Source organism: Calliphora vicina, chromosome 1, assembly GCF_958450345.1.
Source record: "Calliphora vicina chromosome 1, idCalVici1.1, whole genome shotgun sequence".
Taxonomy (NCBI): Eukaryota; Metazoa; Arthropoda; class Insecta; order Diptera; family Calliphoridae; genus Calliphora; species Calliphora vicina.
Genome location: NC_088780.1, coordinates 67,505,154 through 67,532,525, shown reverse-complemented (window position 1 = coordinate 67,532,525; position 27,372 = coordinate 67,505,154). Strand labels below are relative to the sequence as shown.

The 27,372-nt window shown below is 31.2% G+C and overlaps 1 protein-coding gene across 2 annotated transcripts in view; it reads left to right on the top strand.

The window, feature by feature from the left end:
• vtd (RAD21 cohesin complex component verthandi) overlaps positions 1 to 27,372 on the top strand; it is a 148,776-nt gene that overhangs the window by 108,596 nt on the left and 12,808 nt on the right. For both annotated transcript variants that reach the window (XM_065514952.1, XM_065514953.1), the window contains exon 7: positions 552 to 713. In XM_065514952.1, coding sequence (XP_065371024.1) covers positions 552 to 713 — 162 coding nt within the window. The remainder of the gene's footprint in view (positions 1 to 551; positions 714 to 27,372) is intronic.

The window sequence follows — 27,372 nt, the reverse complement described above, 5'->3', positions numbered from 1 at the left end:
AGATGGTTAATGGAATTTTGACAGTATATTATATGAATTTTAATTTAATTTTTATTAAAAATTGCCATCTTCGCTTACTGACTCGTTTTATTTAGAACTTTGTTTTCTATATGCTTAGATAAAATTAAGAGAGCATATGCATTTTCCAATTTTTAATGCCGTTTAAAAAACAACAATTTCTAAATTTAGCTAAAAAATAATTTTTTGTATGCAAAAAAAAATATATTTCTAAAACGACTGCAAAGATTAAAAACATGTTAAGCATTTTTTAAAGGCAATTTTATTTAAACCGTTTTTGAGTTACGAGAATATATGTTGTGCAACCTTCTCCATTTTCGAAATAACGGTATATCTCGAAAATTCGAGCTAACATAAAAAAACGGTTAGCACCACTGAATTCAGCGTACCCGAATTAGTTTAACCTACTGGGTGCCCTTCTTGACAAAAAAGTGTCAATTTCGTGCACAGTGTAATTAGTGAAATTCATTACTATATTAATTTAAATTATTATTATTAATTTATATATTAACTAAATATTTTTGCATTTTTAGAATAACTTTGACGAACAAATGGAAAATGAAACAAGTGAACAATTTGAAGAACGCGTTCTAAACAAAAGAGCAGCACAACTTTTCTACGCCGTCAAAAGTCGGATGGTTAAACAGGAATGTTTACTGCTGTCTGAATTAACTGTAAAAAATTCAAGAAAACAGGTATGTCAAATAATCCGTTCTTCTTTAGTATCTAATTTCTTCAACAAAATCAACGGTAAACCTCATTTATTAATTTTTTGAGGTGCTTTTAAATTTATGGTTGTTACTAGGATTTTTCCCAAGGATGGGAACTAATTAAATCAATTATATTTATGGAAAATTCTATAAATACAGCTTATTCGCATAGGCTGGACTCCTTGATATGTAAGATATATTATGGATCTTTATAAAATTATGAATATTTTGAATGGTCAAAAGGTCAAAATTTCAAACGCTGGGTTCTCTTTGAGAACTTTCCAGAACACCCCTACCAGTTTTTACCATATCCCAACAGGATTGGGATTTGGATCCGTCACTAACACTCTTGTCGATAATCGCCCTAACGAGAGCCTCAACGAAGCGATAAGGAGAACGCCTTTTTATGTCTAGGATTGCTTTCAGAGCCTGAGTTGGCCAGGGGAGGTGCGACTTCAGGACAGGAAGATTCCTTCGATGGACCTGATAGCACAATGGGCATATGGGAAGTAACTGAAAGGGACTTCCCTTTCACGTCGCGTCACCCTCCGAAGCACTCGAGACTGGTGGTTTAACCGCCTTGACGGTTTGTGCTTTTTACAACAGCTCAGCTTGAGTGTACCAGATTGACCTCCTGCGACACCAGTAGCAAGCAGACACAGTATCATTCGACTCACCATATCCCGTTACCATCGCTATGGGAGTAGGGTCCTAGACGCTGGTGGACGTACAGAATTAAGCCCAGTTCCAACAAACTTCTCAATGAGGGGAACATGAATCAATGAAACATCTTATAGCGGCCCAATGAATATTATCTTTGAAAGGGACAGAACTAGGGTGATCGATTCTTCGAAATTTTTTAGAACTCGGTTTTCGGTTTCTTCGAAAATTGCAATTTAATATAAACCAGTTTCGGTTTCGGTTTTTTTATAATAACCGGTTAACCGGTTTTTTTGGAAAAATATTAAAACGCCTAGAAATAAGAAGAAAAAATGTTTTATTTATTAAAATAATAGTGATTAAAACAATTTTGATTACTTCTTTTATCCTTCACAAGGTCTTCGGTTCAAATTTGACCCATTTTGAAATTAATATTTAATATTTTCTAAAAGTGAGTGGTTAATATTTTTGATATTTTATGAATTTTATTTAATTTCAAATGTCAACAACTACGTTAGGTTTTTAGAAAAAAACCGACACCGACCTTACCAAAAACCCCAGTTATTAAAAACCGGACCGATCACCCTAGACAGAACATCTTGATCCGAACTACGTTTAATTGTAGTTGTTCTCGTGCAGTGGCAACAAAATAACTCACGCAACGTTTTGAAAATCTCAATATTCTCCAGATATTCGATAATACTCGTAACTATTTACTTTGTTCGTCCCTTTATCCTATTTCCTTAATTTTTGGCATTACTGGCAGTAATTTACACAAAGTGTAAAGACTCTAACAATTACAGTTCACTTACTATTCGAAAATAATTATATACCACTACACTATTCTGATCAAACCCATTATTATATGAGGGGTTCAAGTGCCTTTTTTTCTCAAATTGAGTTAACATATGAAGTTAGTAGGTGAAGTTCAGAGAAGTTCATAGCACAAGAGTTGAATGTGGGATTCTCATCCGTTAGCGAGATATGGCGACTAGAGTTGTCAAACCGGTTTTCGAATTATTCGAAAAACTGTTTTTTTTCCAATTTTCCGGTTTTTTTAAACCGGTTTTTACAAAAGAACGGTTTTCGAGTTATTCGACAAACAATTTTAAGATTTTAGGCGATTACTTTTAATAATTATCTATTCCCCTTTTACAATTTATTGAAAAAAGGGGTTTTTTTAAGTCGTCCAATTTAGAGGACATTGGGGTCACAACAACAAAACTAATGCGCAATAATGAAACATTCATGCATATAACAATCAAGCTACTCTTCATAAATATAAATTCCCAAAAAATATAGTATTTATTCACTTGTAAATGTACAAAATTTTACTTTCCGTACAAACGAGATATGTCCATAATGACTGAATATGGGCATTATGAAAATATCACAAATTAAAAATTCAATAACTCAAAAATAGTAGCAAAAAATAAAGCGATCACACAATCTCCCATGAGGTATTGGTGATTACTAAGTACGTGAACATAAAAAATGGTATTTTGATAAACGTGACGTATCCTGTAAACAAAAACTACATGTAGTACAGTCGGCATAACTGGGTTAATGTCACCTGTAATAAATTCGCTTTGTTATACCGTATGTAGTAACACTTTGTAATAGACGTTTTGGTCAGAACTAAATGAAAGTTCATTAAGCTCAGATTTAGAATATATTGAAAGTGACTCGCAAAATTTAGAAACTCAGCTCAGTTTAACGTTAAAAAAAGTTCAAAATCTACAGAAAAGAACGCAACAGCGAGTGACTTAAAATAAGATTTTAATTATTTGGACACATTTTCAAAAATATCGAATTAAATCTTTAATACAATGCAATTTTAACAGTTAATCCATGTTTCTTCTTTAATAAAAAATAATTTAAGGAAAAAAATACAATTACCTATTACTATTTAAAAGTACCTATTAATATTATATTAATATGCATCCTTTCTTTTGATTTCAAATTCTGTATAATTTGACTGAACGATTTTTTAAATTGTTTTATTAAAAAAAATATTTTTTTTAATTGACATAAAAGGCTAAAAACCGGTTATTCGAACCGGTTTTTGATAGAAAAAACCAAAAACCGGGTTTTAAAATTACGCTTTTTCGAATTATTCGAAAACCGGTTTTTAGAACTCTAATTCTAGCACTTGTCATTAAAATAGTGTTTCGGTTGGAGAAGAAGAGGTACTTAAACCCCTTGTGCTCTAAGCTAATATTAAAATTCATTTTTCACATGGACTGATTTAGTGAATTCAGATGAGTGATAAGCTAAAATCTAGCGATTAATTCCATAACTTGTTATCAAAACACCTGTTCAAATACCTTTGGATTATTTCCCAAAAAAGAAAAAGTAACATAAAATAATGGAATCGAGTATATTAATAACACTGTGACACAAAATCGAACTTTTCGAATCGGAATGGGATGAAACCAAAAGCAAATCAAAGCTTACGTTTTCCATAACAAACCCCTCAAGGCTTTTTTCTAGTTCAGCCCTAGATTTTTTTACACGCATTTGAAATTAGTGATTTTGGAACGCTAACAAGAAAAAATCATTAAAAATTTGACAAAACAATGCCTATTTATTTTTATTATCCGGGAAAGTTGTGGTATCTTACTATTTTTGGGGTGGGGGAATCCATTTTTGATATTTATTTTTACGTAAAACTCACGCTAGAGGGTGTAGACAAATAAAGAGCGAAATAAATCTGTAACTTCTAACCGGTTGGTCCGATTTTAATGAAATTTGACATGCTTCCCAAAGTAGGACATGTTAAGGAAAGTAGGTATGTTAAATATTTAATACAAAATTTTGAAATTTGTAATCAGGAATCCCGCAGTTCCCAAAAAAGTCTTGAAAAATCCCAAAAATGGGATTTTTTAGTTTTTTGTCTATATTATCCATACTAAGGGTGTGGAGATCGAAACCCTTTTACAAAATAATTAATTACATATTGGTCCATCTAAAATGGATTACTATATTTTAATACCGACTATGCAATTTGAGAATTTTTGCATAAATTTTAATTTTATATAAAAAATAGGCGTATTTTGGATGGACCTGGTTCCCTCGGTATAGAAAATTTTCAATTTATTTTCATTTATGATATTTGATGTAAAATAAGCTTTTCAAAAAGTATAAACTTGTTATACAACTTCTAAGAAATTTTTTAGATAAATTAAAAACATAAAAAGTACTTTTATTCCAAAAAACTAGCGAACAAATTACCTATTTTCTATTTTTCAAATTGAAATGTATATACCTTTGGACTCAGTAATGATTTTTAAACAATTCTTTTTTTGTTTGCCATATACATTTGTTGTTAATCCAATAAAAGAAGAAAATCGGGAAATATTTGGACCCGCTGTTATCAAAAAACTGGAGTATGGTGGGTAGAAATGTTGAAAATTTAATTTTTAAATGAGAATATCTCCTAAACTATATGAGTTAATTGATAGCTAAGACAATGTTTTTGCTCGACGAGGAGATTCTATACATGTATTTATACCCTACACCACCATAGTGGGGAGGGTATTATGCGTTTGTGCAGATGTTTGTAACGTCCAAAAATATTAGTCTAACACCCACCTTAAAGTATACCGATCGACTTAGAATCACTTTCTGAGTCGATTAAACGATGTCCGTCCGTCCGTCCGTCCGTCCGTCCGTCTGGTTGGCTGGCTGGCTGGCTGGCTGGCTGGCTGTCCATGTAAACCTTGTGCGCAGAGTACAGGTCGCAATTTTGAAGATATTTCGATCAAATTTGGTACATATTACTTTTTCAGCACAAGGACCAAGCCTATTGAAACTGGCTGAAATCGGTCCATTATTTCACCTAGCCCCCATACAAATGTCCCCTCGAAATTGGACTTTATCGGTCATAAATGTTTAATTTATATATGTATCTACACAAATTTCGCTCCAAATAAGTTTTATATATACAAAATTCATGTTACCAAATTTTGTTACGATCGGTCCATAATTAGTCATAGCTCCCATATAGACCCGCTTCCGAAAATCACTTTAACGTGCATAAATCACTTAAAAATGTTGGTATACACACAAAACTCAACATAGTTAACTTTAATATAGACATAAATCACACGACCTAATTTTATGGTGATCGGTCCATAATTGGTCATAGCTCCCATATAAGGCCCACTTCCGAAAATCACTCAAAAATAAAAATTATTAAAATTTTAAAAGAAAAATATTTTTACTCATTTACTTGGTGTAGGGTATTATATGGTCGGGCTTGACCGACCATACTTTCTTACTTGTTTTCTTTTAAATCAGAGCAAACGAAAAAATAGTATTGTATTAAATATTTAACATACCGAGGTGGGCTCATGAGGTCCTAGTTCAAAACTTTAGTTCGACAATACTTCCTCTTTTCGCATGTCAAATTTCATTAAAATCGGAAGAAGTTACAGATTTATTTCGCTCTTTATTTTTCTACACCACTGTGCAGCGCCGACCCCAAAAATAGTAAGATACCACAACTTTCCGGGATAATAAAAATAAATAGGCATTGTTTTGTCAAATTTTTAATGATTTTTTCTTGTTAGCCAGCGTTCCAAAATCACTAACTTCAAATGGGTGTAAAAAAAATCTAGCGCTGAACTAGAAAAAAGCCTTGAGGGTTTTGTTATGGAAAACGTTAGCTTTCATTTGCTTTTTGTTTCATCCCATTCCGATTTTGGTTGTTGCACAGTGTAATTGTTGATTATTTATTATTTATGGTACGTAAAATCATTAAAAATAAGTGAATCTGAAAATAATATTGACGAATTTTCTGAATCTGATCATCTCATACATACAAAGATGATCTTATGAATGTGCAAGAAAACTTCACCAAACTAAATCTGAAAGCTGGAAATGTTGACAGCGTCAAAACAACAATATTCCAGAAATTCAAGAACCTACAGGATCGTCTTTGCTATATACCATCTATTTACCATGAATGTTTTAAAGCACTTCCTCACTATAGAATGGAATAAATTCCGGAAAGAATCGAAAGTCATGGTGAGGATGACCCCGATGATGCCATGGAATCTGATTATGACGACTAAAAATGTAACAAAGAACCATAAAAGCTTTTCTTAATAAAATGTTAAAAAAAATTGATTCTATGTGGTTTTCTTATTAGGTAATTCAGAACTTTAAAAAAATTAAAGCACAAGGGGTAATGGGGTAAATGTGACTTTCCTCACTTCAAAGGTAATTTGTGGGTATTTGTATATGTAAAATATGGTATTTTTTATCGTGTTAGATTAAAATATATCTTAGGATCTCTATTAATTAAAAAGCAATATTCCAGATAGCATCTAACATTTTTTATTGTAAATCAGGGGTGCCCACAAGTTCCTTATGGAAGAGTAAACACCAATACATTTAAAGAAAAGCTACTTTTTATTCAATATTTGTTGTTGCTAAAACCAATTCATACAAAGAAAAAAGAAAAAAAAACTCACTTTCAACACACACATTTTTAAACTATCATACGATAAACAAAAACAAAATCTACATGGATGATCGCAGTCGTCAATGTTTACCAGCAAAGCATACGAAAGTGTTGTTGCTTTCAACATTCGTGTATTCTGTGAAGAACGACAAAAAAAATAATAAGACAAAGTTGTTTGTGTATTTTGTATTGCTATTGCTGAGTGCTCTAGTGAGTATACAAAACACACAGCCTATAGCTAAGAGCAATTACAAAAACAAAAGAGTACCAAGAGTATAGGGCTTGGGCATGACTGTTGTAAATTAACTTTAACCTAATTTTTCTCATTATTAAACATTAGTCACTTGAATCCCTTGTGCTCTAAGCCCCTAATATGTAAAACGATAAGAGAGCTAAGGAGTGAAATCGTAAAAATCTTAACATACAGAAATGTTAATAAACCTAAAGTTTTGATTTTTTTTATTTGATTGAAATTATTATTACAACTTACAAAAAATATTTTTATAGTTTTAATCAATAGTGATAAATTTATGAACCTTTTACGGAAAACAATAGTGATGAATTTATGAACCTTTTACGGAAACCCTTCAATTAAGGTTTTTATAGCACTTTCTGTCACTTTGTTCGAACAGGTAGTCCATCTCCGTTTAAAATCTACCACACTTTGGGACACCGTTTGTGCTCTTGTACTCTTCAATTCTCTTTTAACAAGAGACCAATATCACTCCAATGGCCTTAGCTCCAGTCAGTTTAGAGGAGTTGCCTAACTTGGTATAAATACCACATTATTGTTCTTTTACCACTCAAGACCTTTCTTACCATAGTGACAGAATGCCAAATCAGGCCAAAAATAAGTGGACATATTAAGAAGTCTTATGAATGGAAGCATCCTTTTCTGCAAAAATTCCTTGATGTAAATTTTGGTATTTATAGAGCCCTTTGCAACAAATGTTTGGCTTCTTTTCCAGCAACTGCATTTTGCTTGCCATACCATGAACTTTTTGGGAAAATTTTGACCTTTTGGGTCCTAAACTTTTTTGCACATTCCCTCGAGCATCAGCAACAGATAAATTGAATATTGAACCAGAAGCTGCGAAAATTTTTCCATACGTACGTTTCGTTATCCGTTATGCAGCAGGTATATTTTTTGTATAAAATTTGACTTAAATTTTCGTGCTCTGTTTTTGGCCTCTAAATTGTTAGCAGACTTCCTGCCAGGAACATTTTGAGCCTTGTATGTTTTTAAACCTGCATTGGCTTTAACTTTTCTTACCAAATAGTCCGAGTACTGAGCTAACCGGACAGCTTTCCTACCGGAAGTGGTGGGATTTCTTTTGAAAATGCTTTAGAAACATCATGTGGACCATTCCTTCTACTTGAACCAGGTTTTCTATCAACGGACAAGTTCTCCCGCTACTGTATAATAACATTGGAATCAGTTTGACGTCAGACCTTTGATTGTGTGGCCAACTTTTTGTGGGACCGAGTTGGGTTTTGTTGAAAATATTTAATAATTTTAGTACGCACTTTTTTCTGGTCACTCATTTTAATGAGATTAACAACAAATGAATATAATTGACATTAAACAAAATAACTGACATGCTTTACAAAGGTAACTTGAACAAAAAAAAATCAAATAATACTTGGGTTAAAAGTTTTAATAAAAAACGATCTGCCGATTTTTTTAAAAAAAATCCTCAGCTTCTACCATGTGAAATTTCGTAACAATATCTCTATAGTTCCCGAAATACCAAATTATTTTCAAAAAAAAAAAAAACTTTTCTAAAATACTGTGCAACGGAAAAGTTCTTCCGATACTGTTTAATAACATTGGAATCAGTTTGACGGCAGACCTTTGATTGTTTGGCCAACTATTTGTAGAACCAAGTTGGATAAAAGTATTGAGTATTTGGATACTCAGTACTCAATACTGTCTATTTTTGCCGGTACTCAATACCAAAATATAAATACTCGATACTTTCAGAGTTGTATTTTTGAGTTCAATATGGAAACAATATCAATATTTGTTTGTGAAAAAATGCAACCCTGTTTTTGAAGTAAGTATTTTTATACCCTACTCCGCCATATCACGCACCTCAAGGTATAACGATCGACAACATCACTTTCTGAGTCGACTAAATGATTTCCGTCTGGCAGTCCATATAAAACTTGTGGGCAAAGTACAAGTTGCAATTTTGAAGATATCTGTCAAATTTGACATATATTTATCGGCCCAAGGACGAAACCTATTGAAATTGGCTTATTATTTCACCAAGCCCCCATACAAATGTCCTCCCGAAATATGACTTTGTTGTCTTAAATTTTTTATATATATGTGTATATAGATGTCCACACAAGTTCCTCCATAAATTTGTTTTATATAAAAGGAAATCGCATTTAAAATTATTTTTGGATCAATCGATAACTGACCATAGCTCCCCATATAATGCCCACTTCCGAAAATTACTTTAACGAACATAAATCTCTAAATAACTTTCATATAGACATAATGAAAAAAAAAACCAAAAAAATATTTTTCCTAATTTTGACCCATTGTAGCTCCATCTTACTATAGTCTTATATTAATCGTTGCAATGGAATTTTAAATATCTATCATTAGATATCCATATTGCATATATTAATGACTTAGTAGATGAAAAATAGGACAAAAATCGAGGTTGTCCCGGTTTTTTCCTTACATCTCAGCCATTTGTGGGCCGATTTTGTCGATTTTAAATAGCAACCCAGCACAAACATCGTCATCAATTTTGAGTCAACATCACTTTAACACAACTCAATGCTAATTTTGTATTCCCTAACAGTCTTATGACGACGTTGCCTGTTTATCGATACATAAAACACAAATATCTAATAACTGAGTCAGCTGATTCATTTTGTTTACTTTATTTTTGTAAAATTATTTGTGAATAAATAAAATTATTCTTATAAATAAAATAAAATGAATTTCATTTTATGGGAAGAATTCCCCATATATTGATGTATGAATCATGTATGTAAGTTATTTGGGGGCCTCAGAAAGTTGATTTCAACATACAGGCGGACATGGCTATATCGAATTCGCTATCTATACGTTGTGGGGTCGCAAATAAAAAATGTAGAAATTACAAACGGAATGACAAACTTTTATATAACCTTGCCACTAAATTGATAAAAAAAGGCTAAAAAACCGGTTTTTGATAGAAAAAACCGAAAACCGGTTTTAAAAAATTACGCTTTTTCGAATTATTCGAAAACCGGTTTTTAGAATATGTCGAATATTTGACAACTCTATACATATGTATATTCAGTGTAGGTTATTATATGGTTAGTCTTGGGCTACTTCCTACTTGTTAAATGCAGATTGAAAAAGTATTGAGTAGTATCGAGTACCCAAACAAATGTATTGAGTGTAGTATTGAGTAGTCAAATGTACCGATATTTTACAATACTATCATCCCCAGATCTCTCTTAATAGTCTTCTTTCTGTTCGATTTAAATTTTTTAAGATGATAGACGTCTGTGTGGGGTTTCCCTAAGATTTATCTATTGCCAGTAGCTTTGGACGACCTTTTCGTATGAAATTTTCAATCGATTTTAGTTGTTTTAATTTCTTGGCAGTTTATATTGCTGAAGAACATTAATTAAACATTTCAGATACATAATTAATGAATCGAACATTAATTTGGAGATATAAAATATATGTTTCTTTGATTTGCCTGTAGAAATTTATACACCTTTTCCAGTATATTTTTATGGGTACGTTTACTAAAAAGAAGAAAAAAAAAAAGATTATGATAATTTTGTATTCCCATTCAAACTATAATAAACCAATGAATAACAAGGGTAATAACAAAACACGTCATCACAAGTTTAACGAAAATTTAAACAATTTTGTAGATATTTTTTTTATATAAATTAAAAGTCAATGAACTGTTATTTCTAGAATTAAAACATTTCTTTCGTAAAACTAAAAAACTAAATTCGCATACTTATGAGGCACTATACTCGAACATATAAATCATTTTATTATTTTAATAGATTGGACTTGGTTAATGTGTTTTCTTCTTTAAATTTAATTTTATAAATAATTTGGAAAATTTAATATTTATATGTAGCAATATCTCAAAATTGGCAATGTTCCGCAACATTATGCACGAACGTACCAACACACAGTGGGGCAGAATCAAAATTTTTTGGAAATAAATCTGGCATTTCTAAACGGCTGGTCCAATCGTGGGCGTAGCCAAGGAGTATTCGAGTTTAAGATATTAAAATGGGCCATACAAATGATCCATGGGCGGCGCTATGGGTGCTCAAAGTAGGGTACCTGCGACATGTACAATTTTTAAACACGTGCAATTTTTTTGTTTCCTATCCGATTTCAAAGATTTTTATATTTTTAGAAAGGGCTCGGCTAGGTCTTGAAAAAACATGCTTGAGTGTGCTATTTATCTCTTATACTTTTAGAGTTATAGGCATCAAAATTGAAATTTTAAAATTTTGCCATACCTTGGTTCGCTTTTTAAAAAATTTAAATAACTAAATTACGAATAACATACAAAAGATTTCAGAGCAATATCAATTATGGATCCAAAAATAAACTATTTTCAATTTAAATATTCAAAAAATAGTTGATTTTTGCTGTTTTTTGGTCGAAAAGGTGACTTAAAAAATTTCTTTAAGAACATATAACAATTTAGTTTTTCTGAAAGATATCTTAACGGAGAACATTTTGATAAATAACATGTCCTATTCTTAGAATATGTCGCCCCTACGCCCTTCGGAATTTGACCTACTTTTTATCAAAAATTCAACTTTGGGCCACATGTTCTAAAATCCCAAAGCTGGGATCAGAAAACAAAAAGCAGCTTTGGAAACCTTGATGTGATCCCTATTTATCGCCAAATTATTTTCACAGCCCCGAAGGAAATGTGGACCCTATAGTCAAAATTGTAAAAAATACCATTTTTAGGATTTTCGCTCCAATTTTTAGGAATTGCGTAAATCTTTTGTATATTATTACTAATTTAGTTGTCTAAATAAAAAAATTCGAGCCCATTCAGTCCCTATATTTTTAAAAGAGCGGGCCAAGGTATGGCCAAATTTCTAAATTAAAATTTTTAAATGCTTATAACTCGAAAATTAAAAGAGATAAATAGCACACGCAAGCATGTTTTTTCAAGACCTAGATTTTCAAAAATAATAAAATCTTTGAAATTGGATGGGAAACAAATAAATTGCACGTGTTTAAAAATTTTACATGTCGCAGGTACCCTACTTTGAGCACCGATAGCGCCGCCCCTGGATCGTTTGTATGGCCCATTTTAATATCTTAAACTCGAATACTCTTTGGCTACGCCCAAGTAAAATTTTAGGTCTGTTCATTTACTTTCCCAGTAAATACTTGCAACGAGAGAATAAAATCAAAATTTACAGAATTACTCTTTTAAATTCTCAATAATAGTAAAAAGTAAATGAACGCTTTTCCAGTAACAATTGTTTTATACACACAATTTTCTTATTTTATTCCTTTTAAAATGTATAAATACTCACATTTTCTTCAATTTTATTGATAATTCTTTTTTTGACATTTTTTCACCACAAAAATAAAATTGTAAATAAATAAACAATAATACAAAACATTTGAAACATAAGCTGCTATTATTACGAGTTCCAAATAGAACTTGTAATAGTTTGCAACGAGAGAACACTATCTAAAATTTATACGCTCTTGATTTTTTCTGAGTTAATGAACGCTTTTCCAGTAACAATTGTTACTAACTAGTAACAACTTTTAATTATTGAACAGAGCTTTTATCCCGATCCAACCAGCCGTTTAGAAATGCTAGATTTATTTCCAAAAAATTTCGATTCTGCCCCACTGTGCAACATCGAAAAAATCCAAATAAATTTATAAGAAAAACATCATTACCACCACCTTGCGGCCCTTTTTTGCAACAATTGGTGAAACAGAAAAATAGATAATTTCAAAATCATTCATGAAATTCTGACAAAAAATAAGGAATCTAGACGTAAAAGTAATTAATAGTACACCGAATCTGTTTTTCTTTATAATTAAGTTTATTAATATCAAACGACTTTATGCAACGTTATTCAATTTTATATATAGCAAAATTTGTCACATATAGTTTAGATAGCTATTCTTAAATCTTTCGAAAAAAAAATATTTGTCAAAAACGGTAGGAACAGAGATCTGGTGGATAAATACTAGAGGGCTGCACAAGCACATTCAATTTGTCGTCTTCACTGAATGACCCGGGGCCAAATCACCGCATTCGAAATCGAGTACTTTGTCATCGAAATGTAGTTAACGTGGATCACGGCAGTCGTTATCGAAACGTATTTACTCGAAGTTGTACTCGATTGGTAATCTCTTATCGAAAAGAAACAAATACTGCCGTTTTGTGGTAAAACGTAAAAAATCAACCAAAACAATAAAGTAAAATAATAAATAAATAAAAATTTACGTATTTTTCTGATATTTTCTAAAAATAAGTGTAAAAAATATACATATTTTATTTTAAAATTGTAAAATTTTGGACCACAATTTGTTTTGTATTTTGTTTACGTTTTTCACAACTTTGCACTTTGTGCTAATCAAAGTAAAAAACATTCTGAAATTAGTCACTGGTTGATGATGAGAAATACAAAAAACATTTGGATCCATTTTTATTGAATGTTTTCTGCATTTTTTCACAATTTAACAATTTATCACAAATTTATTTATTTTGTTTTTCTTATTGTCATATGTTTCAGCAATGTAAAAAAATAGTAGTAGGTAATATAAATTACGATCGACTACCGTGATCAAAAACATTGCGGCCATCGAAAATTTGTTCTACACGAACGTGCACTCGATATCGAATGCCGTGATTTGCCCCCTACATCACCTCACTCGACAATACTGTAAAATTCCTACGCTTGTACTCTATACCGAATGAAAAGTAAATGAGTATTGTGCGTAACAAATATAAAACGAATGTGTTTTGTATACGATCGTATGCTACCGCATACGTTTTGCTACCGCGTATTTGTTTTACATTTTCAATGCTGTGACCAAAAATTATTCGAATCATTCGAATTATTTTTGTTTTCATGAATGAATTTTTCTATGTATGCATTTCAATATGTGTGAATGTATGCAGCCTAACGTGGGTTTTTTCGCTGTTTTTTGAAAGTGGTACAGTTTTTACATTTTGGTCTATTTTCACCGAATCAAAATCCGAACTCATACGAAAGGTGTTTTCAAACATTGCACAAAATAAAAAAAAATCATGATTAATTCAGCGAACGTGCTACATTGGCTGCGAAAAACATTGATGACGACGAATTGAATTTTAAGATTCAAAGTGAAATTGCTGTGGAATTGATGACATACAAATCGGTGGATTCCGTTACTTTCTAAGATGATGTCGTCAACTATCCAAACGAGTTTTTAAACTCGCTGGAAATACCCGAGTTACCGCCTCACAATCTCCAATTCAAAGTCGGATCGGTAATCATAATGTTACGAAACATAAACGAACCACGTCTTTATAATGGCACCCGACTTGCGGTAAATAAGCTGATGAGTAACGTCATCGAAGCAATAATACTTAAAGAAATGAAGTCGTTTTGATTCCACGACCGACATGCCAGTCGATTTTAAACGCTTGCAGTTCCCGGTACGGCTTGTATTAGCAATGACAATTAACAAATCTCAAGGACAGTAATTTGGTGTTTGAGGCATTAACCTTGAAAATACATGCTTCTCTCAAGATCAATTGTATGTCACCTGTTCCCGTGTCGGAAAACCATCAGCATTATTTGTTTACGTGCCAGGCAACAAAACAAAAATGTCGTGTATCACAGCAATCGAAAAAAGTATTTATTTATATTGATTGGTTACCTGAACATCGATCTTTCAACCAAAATGTAACTAGAATATAACCATATGCATATGGTACAACTAGAGGGGCAACTGAGAGTAAAAATAATTACTCTCTCCCAAATTTTATGGCTGACACAACAGCAAAATACATTGATTTACATGTATTTTGTTGTTGCAAGACTAAGGTTTTTGACAACAGACTTAGGTTTTTTGTCTCTCAGTAACGCTTCTATGTATATTTTATTCTATGACCATAAGATTCATTGTACATTTGTGTTTTTTCAAATCAAATGTAATTCAAACAGAAACCCAACCTATATGAATAAAAATTATCATTCAAAAATACGTTGTTTTTCTCTTTTCGACTATTCAAACAGCTTCTCACAAATTTACAATTTACAAAAGTCTGTCGGGTGAACCAACTTTTAAAATCGATGTCTTCCGATCGGGATGCAATTTGTACCCAAGTTAGACAGATAATTTTTCAACATGATCGGTCAAGAATTTTTCGAGTTATTTGACATATTGGCCAAACATGTGTTTTTTCGCATCCATGTAACTTTTTACCTATTGTTAATCGATTTTAAAATGTTGGTACGTTTTTTTTTGTGGTACACTTTTAATTATATTATTGTCCACCAATATTGATGAAACATATATCGAGGGTTTATATTATAGTTCCTCGCTAGTATTGTTCAGAATACGAAGATTATCGGCTATTTACATGTACACATCACGATCGCAAACAATACTCATAACAAGAGCATAAAAATACAAATATTTCATTCAGATGTTAGAAAACATTCAACAAAGCATGTTCTCTTTTCAACTTTTTTTTATTTCTCAGTACAAGAGCGTAGAAAAATACAAATATTTCATTCAGTTGTATGACATCATTGAACAAAGTAGTACTGTTGCGCATGTTGTTTCTTTTTTAGCTCATTTTTGTTGTTGTTTTCAGTACACTGAGAAGCAGCGATCACATAAATAATATAAGATGAATTTATAAAAAATAACAAACGAATTTTTAATTGAGGTTTATTTAAACATTACATGTTATTATACCCTCCACCACCATTAGTTGTGAATGGGGGTATATATAAGTTTGTCATTCCGTGTGTAACTAGGGATGCCAGAATTACTCTTTTAAATTCTCAATAATAGTAAAAAGTAAATGAACGCTTTTCCAGTAACAATTGTTTTATACACACAATTTTCTTATTTTATTCCTTTTAAAATGTATAAATACTCACATTTTCTTCAATTTTATTGATAATTCTTTTTTTGACATTTTTTCACCACAAAAATAAAATTGTAAATAAATAAACAATAATACAAAACATTTGAAACATAAGCTGCTATTATTACGAGTTCCAAATAGAACTTGTAATAGTTTGCAACGAGAGAACACTATCTAAAATTTATACGCTCTTGATTTTTTCTGAGTTAATGAACGCTTTTCCAGTAACAATTGTTACTAACTAGTAACAACTTTTAATTATTGAACAGAGCTTTTATCCCGATCCAACCAGCCGTTTAGAAATGCTAGATTTATTTCCAAAAAATTTCGATTCTGCCCCACTGTGCAACATCGAAAAAATCCAAATAAATTTATAAGAAAAACATCATTACCACCACCTTGCGGCCCTTTTTTGCAACAATTGGTGAAACAGAAAAATAGATAATTTCAAAATCATTCATGAAATTCTGACAAAAAATAAGGAATCTAGACGTAAAAGTAATTAATAGTACACCGAATCTGTTTTTCTTTATAATTAAGTTTATTAATATCAAACGACTTTATGCAACGTTATTCAATTTTATATATAGCAAAATTTGTCACATATAGTTTAGATAGCTATTCTTAAATCTTTCGAAAAAAAAATATTTGTCAAAAACGGTAGGAACAGAGATCTGGTGGATAAATACTAGAGGGCTGCACAAGCACATTCAATTTGTCGTCTTCACTGAATGACCCGGGGCCAAATCACCGCATTCGAAATCGAGTACTTTGTCATCGAAATGTAGTTAACGTGGATCACGGCAGTCGTTATCGAAACGTATTTACTCGAAGTTGTACTCGATTGGTAATCTCTTATCGAAAAGAAACAAATACTGCCGTTTTGTGGTAAAACGTAAAAAATCAACCAAAACAATAAAGTAAAATAATAAATAAATAAAAATTTACGTATTTTTCTGATATTTTCTAAAAATAAGTGTAAAAAATATACATATTTTATTTTAAAATTGTAAAATTTTGGACCACAATTTGTTTTGTATTTTGTTTACGTTTTTCACAACTTTGCACTTTGTGCTAATCAAAGTAAAAAACATTCTGAAATTAGTCACTGGTTGATGATGAGAAATACAAAAAACATTTGGATCCATTTTTATTGAATGTTTTCTGCATTTTTTCACAATTTAACAATTTATCACAAATTTATTTATTTTGTTTTTCTTATTGTCATATGTTTCAGCAATGTAAAAAAATAGTAGTAGGTAATATAAATTACGATCGACTACCGTGATCAAAAACATTGCGGCCATCGAAAATTTGTTCTACACGAACGTGCACTCGATATCGAATGCCGTGATTTGCCCCCTACATCACCTCACTCGACAATACTGTAAAATTCCTACGCTTGTACTCTATACCGAATGAAAAGTAAATGAGTATTGTGCGTAACAAATATAAAACGAATGTGTTTTGTATACGATCGTATGCTACCGCATACGTTTTGCTACCGCGTATTTGTTTTACATTTTCAATGCTGTGACCAAAAATTATTCGAATCATTCGAATTATTTTTGTTTTCATGAATGAATTTTTCTATGTATGCATTTCAATATGTGTGAATGTATGCAGCCTAACGTGGTTTTTTTCGCTGTTTTTTGAAAGTGGTACAGTTTTTACATTTTGGTCTATTTTCACCGAATCAAAATCCGAACTCATACGAAAGGTGTTTTCAAACATTGCACAAAATAAAAAAAAATCATGATTAATTCAGCGAACGTGCTACATTGGCTGCGAAAAACATTGATGACGACGAATTGAATTTTAAGATTCAAAGTGAAATTGCTGTGGAATTGATGACATACAAATCGGTGGATTCCGTTACTTTCTAAGATGATGTCGTCAACTATCCAAACGAGTTTTTAAACTCGCTGGAAATACCCGAGTTACCGCCTCACAATCTCCAATTCAAAGTCGGATCGGTAATCATAATGTTACGAAACATAAACGAACCACGTCTTTATAATGGCACCCGACTTGCGGTAAATAAGCTGATGAGTAACGTCATCGAAGCAATAATACTTAAAGAAATGAAGTCGTTTTGATTCCACGACCGACATGCCAGTCGATTTTAAACGCTTGCAGTTCCCGGTACGGCTTGTATTAGCAATGACAATTAACAAATCTCAAGGACAGTAATTTGGTGTTTGAGGCATTAACCTTGAAAATACATGCTTCTCTCAAGATCAATTGTATGTCACCTGTTCCCGTGTCGGAAAACCATCAGCATTATTTGTTTACGTGCCAGGCAACAAAACAAAAATGTCGTGTATCACAGCAATCGAAAAAAGTATTTATTTATATTGATTGGTTACCTGAACATCGATCTTTCAACCAAAATGTAACTAGAATATAACCATATGCATATGGTACAACTAGAGGGGCAACTGAGAGTAAAAATAATTACTCTCTCCCAAATTTTATGGCTGACACAACAGCAAAATACATTGATTTACATGTATTTTGTTGTTGCAAGACTAAGGTTTTTGACAACAGACTTAGGTTTTTTGTCTCTCAGTAACGCTTCTATGTATATTTTATTCTATGACCATAAGATTCATTGTACATTTGTGTTTTTTCAAATCAAATGTAATTCAAACAGAAACCCAACCTATATGAATAAAAATTATCATTCAAAAATACGTTGTTTTTCTCTTTTCGACTATTCAAACAGCTTCTCACAAATTTACAATTTACAAAAGTCTGTCGGGTGAACCAACTTTTAAAATCGATGTCTTCCGATCGGGATGCAATTTGTACCCAAGTTAGACAGATAATTTTTCAACATGATCGGTCAAGAATTTTTCGAGTTATTTGACATATTGGCCAAACATGTGTTTTTTCGCATCCATGTAACTTTTTACCTATTGTTAATCGATTTTAAAATGTTGGTACGTTTTTTTTTGTGGTACACTTTTAATTATATTATTGTCCACCAATATTGATGAAACATATATCGAGGGTTTATATTATAGTTCCTCGCTAGTATTGTTCAGAATACGAAGATTATCGGCTATTTACATGTACACATCACGATCGCAAACAATACTCATAACAAGAGCATAAAAATACAAATATTTCATTCAGATGTTAGAAAACATTCAACAAAGCATGTTCTCTTTTCAACTTTTTTTTATTTCTCAGTACAAGAGCGTAGAAAAATACAAATATTTCATTCAGTTGTATGACATCATTGAACAAAGTAGTACTGTTGCGCATGTTGTTTCTTTTTTAGCTCATTTTTGTTGTTGTTTTCAGTACACTGAGAAGCAGCGATCACATAAATAATATAAGATGAATTTATAAAAAATAACAAACGAATTTTTAATTGAGGTTTATTTAAACATTACATGTTATTATACCCTCCACCACCATTAGTTGTGAATGGGGGTATATATAAGTTTGTCATTCCGTGTGTAACTAGGGATGCCAGAATTACTCTTTTAAATTCTCAATAATAGTAAAAAGTAAATGAACGCTTTTCCAGTAACAATTGTTTTATACACACAATTTTCTTATTTTATTCCTTTTAAAATGTATAAATACTCACATTTTCTTCAATTTTATTGATAATTCTTTTTTTGACATTTTTTCACCACAAAAATAAAATTGTAAATAAATAAACAATAATACAAAACATTTGAAACATAAGCTGCTATTATTACGAGTTCCAAATAGAACTTGTAATAGTTTGCAACGAGAGAACACTATCTAAAATTTATACGCTCTTGATTTTTTCTGAGTTAATGAACGCTTTTCCAGTAACAATTGTTACTAACTAGTAACAACTTTTAATTATTGAACAGAGCTTTTATCCCGATCCAACCAGCCGTTTAGAAATGCTAGATTTATTTCCAAAAAATTTCGATTCTGCCCCACTGTGCAACATCGAAAAAATCCAAATAAATTTATAAGAAAAACATCATTACCACCACCTTGCGGCCCTTTTTTGCAACAATTGGTGAAACAGAAAAATAGATAATTTCAAAATCATTCATGAAATTCTGACAAAAAATAAGGAATCTAGACGTAAAAGTAATTAATAGTACACCGAATCTGTTTTTCTTTATAATTAAGTTTATTAATATCAAACGACTTTATGCAACGTTATTCAATTTTATATATAGCAAAATTTGTCACATATAGTTTAGATAGCTATTCTTAAATCTTTCGAAAAAAAAATATTTGTCAAAAACGGTAGGAACAGAGATCTGGTGGATAAATACTAGAGGGCTGCACAAGCACATTCAATTTGTCGTCTTCACTGAATGACCCGGGGCCAAATCACCGCATTCGAAATCGAGTACTTTGTCATCGAAATGTAGTTAACGTGGATCAAGGCAGTCGTTATCGAAACGTATTTACTCGAAGTTGTACTCGATTGGTAATCTCTTATCGAAAAGAAACAAATACTGCCGTTTTGTGGTAAAACGTAAAAAATCAACCAAAACAATAAAGTAAAATAATAAATAAATAAAAATTTACGTATTTTTCTGATATTTTCTAAAAATAAGTGTAAAAAATATACATATTTTATTTTAAAATTGTAAAATTTTGGACCACAATTTGTTTTGTATTTTGTTTACGTTTTTCACAACTTTGCACTTTGTGCTAATCAAAGTAAAAAACATTCTGAAATTAGTCACTGGTTGATGATGAGAAATACAAAAAACATTTGGATCCATTTTTATTGAATGTTTTCTGCATTTTTTCACAATTTAACAATTTATCACAAATTTATTTATTTTGTTTTTCTTATTGTCATATGTTTCAGCAATGTAAAAAAATAGTAGTAGGTAATATAAATTACGATCGACTACCGTGATCAAAAACATTGCGGCCATCGAAAATTTGTTCTACACGAACGTGCACTCGATATCGAATGCCGTGATTTGCCCCCTACATCACCTCACTCGACAATACTGTAAAATTCCTACGCTTGTACTCTATACCGAATGAAAAGTAAATGAGTATTGTGCGTAACAAATATAAAACGAATGTGTTTTGTATACGATCGTATGCTACCATGTCCTGCCGCGTATTTGTTTTACATTTTCAATGCTGTGACCAAAAATTATTCGAATCATTCGAATTATTTTTGTTTTCATGAATGAATTTTTCTATGTATGCATTTCAATATGTGTGAATGTATGCAGCCTAACGTGGGTTTTTTCGCTGTTTTTTGAAAGTGGTACAGTTTTTACATTTTGGTCTATTTTCACCGAATCAAAATCCGAACTCATACGAAAGGTGTTTTCAAACATTGCACAAAATAAAAAAAAATCATGATTAATTCAGCGAACGTGCTACATTGGCTGCGAAAAACATTGATGACGACGAATTGAATTTTAAGATTCAAAGTGAAATTGCTGTGGAATTGATGACATACAAATCGGTGGATTCCGTTACTTTCTAAGATGATGTCGTCAACTATCCAAACGAGTTTTTAAACTCGCTGGAAATACCCGAGTTACCGCCTCACAATCTCCAATTCAAAGTCGGATCGGTAATCATAATGTTACGAAACATAAACGAACCACGTCTTTATAATGGCACCCGACTTGCGGTAAATAAGCTGATGAGTAACGTCATCGAAGCAATAATACTTAAAGAAATGAAGTCGTTTTGATTCCACGACCGACATGCCAGTCGATTTTAAACGCTTGCAGTTCCCGGTACGGCTTGTATTAGCAATGACAATTAACAAATCTCAAGGACAGTAATTTGGTGTTTGAGGCATTAACCTTGAAAATACATGCTTCTCTCAAGATCAATTGTATGTCACCTGTTCCCGTGTCGGAAAACCATCAGCATTATTTGTTTACGTGCCAGGCAACAAAACAAAAATGTCGTGTATCACAGCAATCGAAAAAAGTATTTATTTATATTGATTGGTTACCTGAACATCGATCTTTCAACCAAAATGTAACTAGAATATAACCATATGCATATGGTACAACTAGAGGGGCAACTGAGAGTAAAAATAATTACTCTCTCCCAAATTTTATGGCTGACACAACAGCAAAATACATTGATTTACATGTATTTTGTTGTTGCAAGACTAAGGTTTTTGACAACAGACTTAGGTTTTTTGTCTCTCAGTAACGCTTCTATGTATATTTTATTCTATGACCATAAGATTCATTGTACATTTGTGTTTTTTCAAATCAAATGTAATTCAAACAGAAACCCAACCTATATGAATAAAAATTATCATTCAAAAATACGTTGTTTTTCTCTTTTCGACTATTCAAACAGCTTCTCACAAATTTACAATTTACAAAAGTCTGTCGGGTGAACCAACTTTTAAAATCGATGTCTTCCGATCGGGATGCAATTTGTACCCAAGTTAGACAGATAATTTTTCAACATGATCGGTCAAGAATTTTTCGAGTTATTTGACATATTGGCCAAACATGTGTTTTTTCGCATCCATGTAACTTTTTACCTATTGTTAATCGATTTTAAAATGTTGGTACGTTTTTTTTTGTGGTACACTTTTAATTATATTATTGTCCACCAATATTGATGAAACATATATCGAGGGTTTATATTATAGTTCCTCGCTAGTATTGTTCAGAATACGAAGATTATCGGCTATTTACATGTACACATCACGATCGCAAACAATACTCATAACAAGAGCATAAAAATACAAATATTTCATTCAGATGTTAGAAAACATTCAACAAAGCATGTTCTCTTTTCAACTTTTTTTTATTTCTCAGTACAAGAGCGTAGAAAAATACAAATATTTCATTCAGTTGTATGACATCATTGAACAAAGTAGTACTGTTGCGCATGTTTTTTCTTTTTTAGCTCATTTTTGTTGTTGTTTTCAGTACACTGAGAAGCAGCGATCACATAAATAATATAAGATGAATTTATAAAAAATAACAAACGAATTTTTAATTGAGGTTTATTTAAACATTACATGTTATTATACCCTCCACCACCATTAGTTGTGAATGGGGGTATATATAAGTTTGTCATTCCGTGTGTAACTAGGGATGCCAGACTCAGAATCGCAAAAAGCTGGACATTGGCTTTTAAAATGCTGGACAAATCAAAAAAAACTGGACACTAAAAATATGACCGAGAAAATGTTAATTTGTATGTCCTTTTTTTCTTCATACCAAAAGCTATCGAAAAATCAATGGCACAATATCAATTGCTAAATCGACCCACCATAATATACATAGTTACATACATATGTATGGATGTAAATAAAGAAAGAATTAAAAGTAATAAATTAAATACTAAAAACACTGCCACTTTTTTCGTTTTTGAGCTTACGGATTTGGCCAATTTCAAACCTTTAGAGATCTGTAAACAATTTTAAAAATCTATATAAGATTCCTCTAAATTTGTTCATATTAATATTTTAGCTCTAATCAGGTCCAATGACAATCGGTTTTTTATTTAGTATAGAGATTGTTTAAAATAGGAAAAACTCTTTCACATAAACATACAACTTTTCTAAAATTCTCGAATTCATTCCTTTCACCTTTCGTAAACAAAATAGAACCATATCATTTGACAAATCTCTAAAAATATGACCGAGAAAATGTTAATTTGTATGTCCTTTTTTTCTTCATACCAAAAGCTATCGAAAAATCAATGGCACAATATCAATTGCTAAATCGACCCACCATAATATACATAGTTACATACATATGTATGGATGTAAATAAAGAAAGAATTAAAAGTAATAAATTAAATACTAAAAACACTGCCACTTTTTTCGTTTTTGAGCTTACGGATTTGGCCAATTTCAAACCTTTAGAGATCTGTAAACAATTTTAAAAATCTATATAAGATTCCTCTAAATTTGTTCATATTAATATTTTAGCTCTAATCAGGTCCAATGACAATCGGTTTTTTATTTAGTATAGAGATTGTTTAAAATAGGAAAAACTCTTTCACATAAACATACAACTTTTCTAAAATTCTCGAATTCATTCCTTTCACCTTTCGTAAACAAAATAGAACCATATCATTTGACAAATCTCTTGGTATTGTTTATAAGCTTCACGAAGGCAGCAGTAATCTTCATATATTTTAGCTTTTGTAAATCTTCCCAAGAAAATAGGACATTTTATAAATTTAAAAATGCTATTTTTTAAAAAAGAGGAGTCATCACCAAAGTCGTAACGATTTTCTAAAAAGTTAACCGCTGTTTTTACAAAGTCTTCTAATTCCGTCTTAAAAATTTTAACTTCATTAGGCGAATATTTTTTCAAAATGGTGTTAACTTTGGTGCCAAAACATTTGTTATGTATTCTACATTTAAGGATAAAGGCTACATTTAAGTACAGTCATTATATCCTGCAACTCTAAAACTGTACAAGAGTAATTCTCAAGAGCTGTAAATTCCTGCATTATGTTTTGCATAAAATATAAATATGCTTCTGATAATCCTTCACGTTTACATTCTTCTTCTTCATTGACATTATAATCAGAAATTCCATATGAATGACTTTTTGTCATTTATTTTGTTCCTTTCTTCAAAAAATACATACACTTTTTTGCATAAGTTATTACTGTGTACTAATTAGAGTTAGTAAGTTTTCATGTATGGATATTGTTGTCGAAATTTCTATTTAGCTGGACAAATTCAATTTTAGCTTGAAACTGGACAGGCATCAAAAAAGCTGGACAATCTAGCCAAGTCCAGGCCGGCTGGCAACCCTATGTGTAACATTGAGAAATACTCATCTGAGACCCAACAAAGTATATATCGCACTTGATCAACAAGAGGGTATTAACTCAAAATTTTAAAATTTTCAGTAGAGGTGAAAAACGGTTTGTGGTTACATTTTAAGAGAATTTGAAAATCCGAATATATCATAGTAAGCAAATTCCATTTGAAAATATATTTACATTGTTTTTCTTTTAAATTTTTGCAATTATTGCGAAAAAAAATCTATTTTTTGAGTTAATACCATTTTTCTGAAACTTCTCGATAGTTTTTTTTGTATTATTTTGAGTTGTGACTCTTTAGTTGAAATTTTAATAAAGTTTCTAATATTTTTTTTTCAACAAAATGGTATTAACTCAAATTTTTTTTTTATATCTTGAATATGTTCTTGATTTCAGATATACTACTACGAGTAGCCTTTATTAAATGATACAAAATTAAAAAAGCTAACAATTATTATGTGTTTAAATTAAGTATCTATTAAATTTTTGTAATACAACTCATAAATATGTTTTGGGATTATATTCTTTTTTACAAGTTCCTTAAGATCCTTTTTCTTGTTTTCTGACAGGGGTAGCATTTCCGAATAAATGGAGGATAAACTAAATCAATAATAAGTGTAAGATATGTTTTAAATTATAGCAGAAAAATATAAAGAAATTAATGAATTACAAACTTACTTAAGATTTTCCCAATAGCTCGTGCATTTGAATTTGTTTTTTTGGACAGTTACTTTTGAAAAATCTTTATCCTTATAGGAATCTTTATAAAAAAATGAATTGAGATTTTCGTATTCTACACGCAAAACTTTGATATTATGCCAGTTAACTTTTCCATTGGCATCATTTTTAACAAAATTTTGGCCCCATTGCTCTTGTAGGCTCTTAAGATCATAAAATCTATCATGCTTTAAATCATGAACTTTGTATGGTATACCAGTCTTTTTAGCGGTGGCTATTAATGTGATGTATTGATCTGCCGTATATATCGGTTTGCTTAAAAGATGTCTTTTTACTTGCTTTTCTATAACACTATGAACGTTATCTCCTTCATTTTGGGAGTGGCCTTGAATTAAATATTTATGAGTTATGCTTCGTATCTTATATTTTTGAACAGCATAGAAATACATCGAAAGCAAGTATTTATTTTTTTGCTGTCCAAAACAGTTGTCGGAGTAAAAAATTAAATCCAAATCTTGAGTACTATTTGCTTCTTGCACAATTTTTTGTATATATAAAAGAACGCACGTTCCTATTTCATTCGACCCACGCTTTCCTTCGACTTCAGTCCAGAAGAAGCATTCCACGTGGTTTGCTTTAAGGTCACTTACCGTAAAATTGTAACAATTTATTTTGCTTTTATAAAAAAAGCTAGAAGTTAATCCTTTTGGCAATGGAAGAACTGATTGCAAATCATATACAGCTACATTACCATATTGTTTATCTATATTTTTTTCTTTTCTACACAGTTCCTTTTCTTCGTGGTGTGAAGTGTAATCCTCATTTAAACTTCTTTTTCCATTTTCGTCGGAATTGGAAAACGATGTGCAAAGGTCACATTGATCTTTTTTCGGCTTAAAAAATGAAATGTTAAATTCTTCTTTGAATATTCTGCGGAACATAATGTTACTTCCGGGTGTTAAATGTTTATTTTCACACATTTCTTCATAGTCCTTGTATAAGTCTGTAATGCTTTTGCCGCTCTCTATAAACTCACGGGATGTTTGGGCGCGTAAGTAGTGGGACTCAATTTTCGGAATATCTTTTATAAATTGCCTTATTCCATCCTTGATTTCTGGGCTAACACTCTTGTGCTTATTATGCTTTCCACGATAATCAGGTTCCACAAATCCTTCTTCGCTCCTTTTTTTAATTACTGTTGCAATAACTCTATCATTTATATCGAGAGTTGATTTAAAAAATGTTTTGCATACTCGGATAAGTTTTGAGTCCATTTCCAAGAAAAAGGCGTTGTTAAAACTACGGTAATTTTGAGTGCTTGAATATCTATATTTGGGTCTTATCTGTTTTATGTGACTAGAAATGAATTCCCTCTGTCTTTGTAAGTTGCTTGTATCCCAATATTTTTGAAATATTTGATAACGTGAAGATTCCGTTATTTTTTCGTTGCACATAAAACGGCAGTTTTCTCTACAAGCAGTTCGCAAGCACTTTTCTTTTATTTTTCGTGTAGGATTAGATAGCGAAGTATATGAATATCCCGAGTTTCGCAAGTTTTGTTGACGTTTTTGTTTCTTGTTTTGTACTTTGTAATTAGTACTTTTTATTCTACCATCAACCAATTCCTGCATTTCTATGTCCGAAGAACTGCTTCGACTTACTAACGACGGATTGAAATCGTCATTCGAATCATCGCTGAATGGATCTGCAGAGCTATAACTATTATCAGTATGTATATCCTCTAAAGGCAAAGACGTAGAATAGTGTTGTACGTTTGGACACGTCATTTTAAATTTTAATTTACTATTGTTTGATCGTACAATATAAAATACAATAATTTTTCTATACATATTTAAATATTTTAATTATTACTGCAATGAGCAATCGATTTCGTTATCAGCAAGTATTTATGTTAAAGTAAATTTATTATAAACACGATATCATGAAA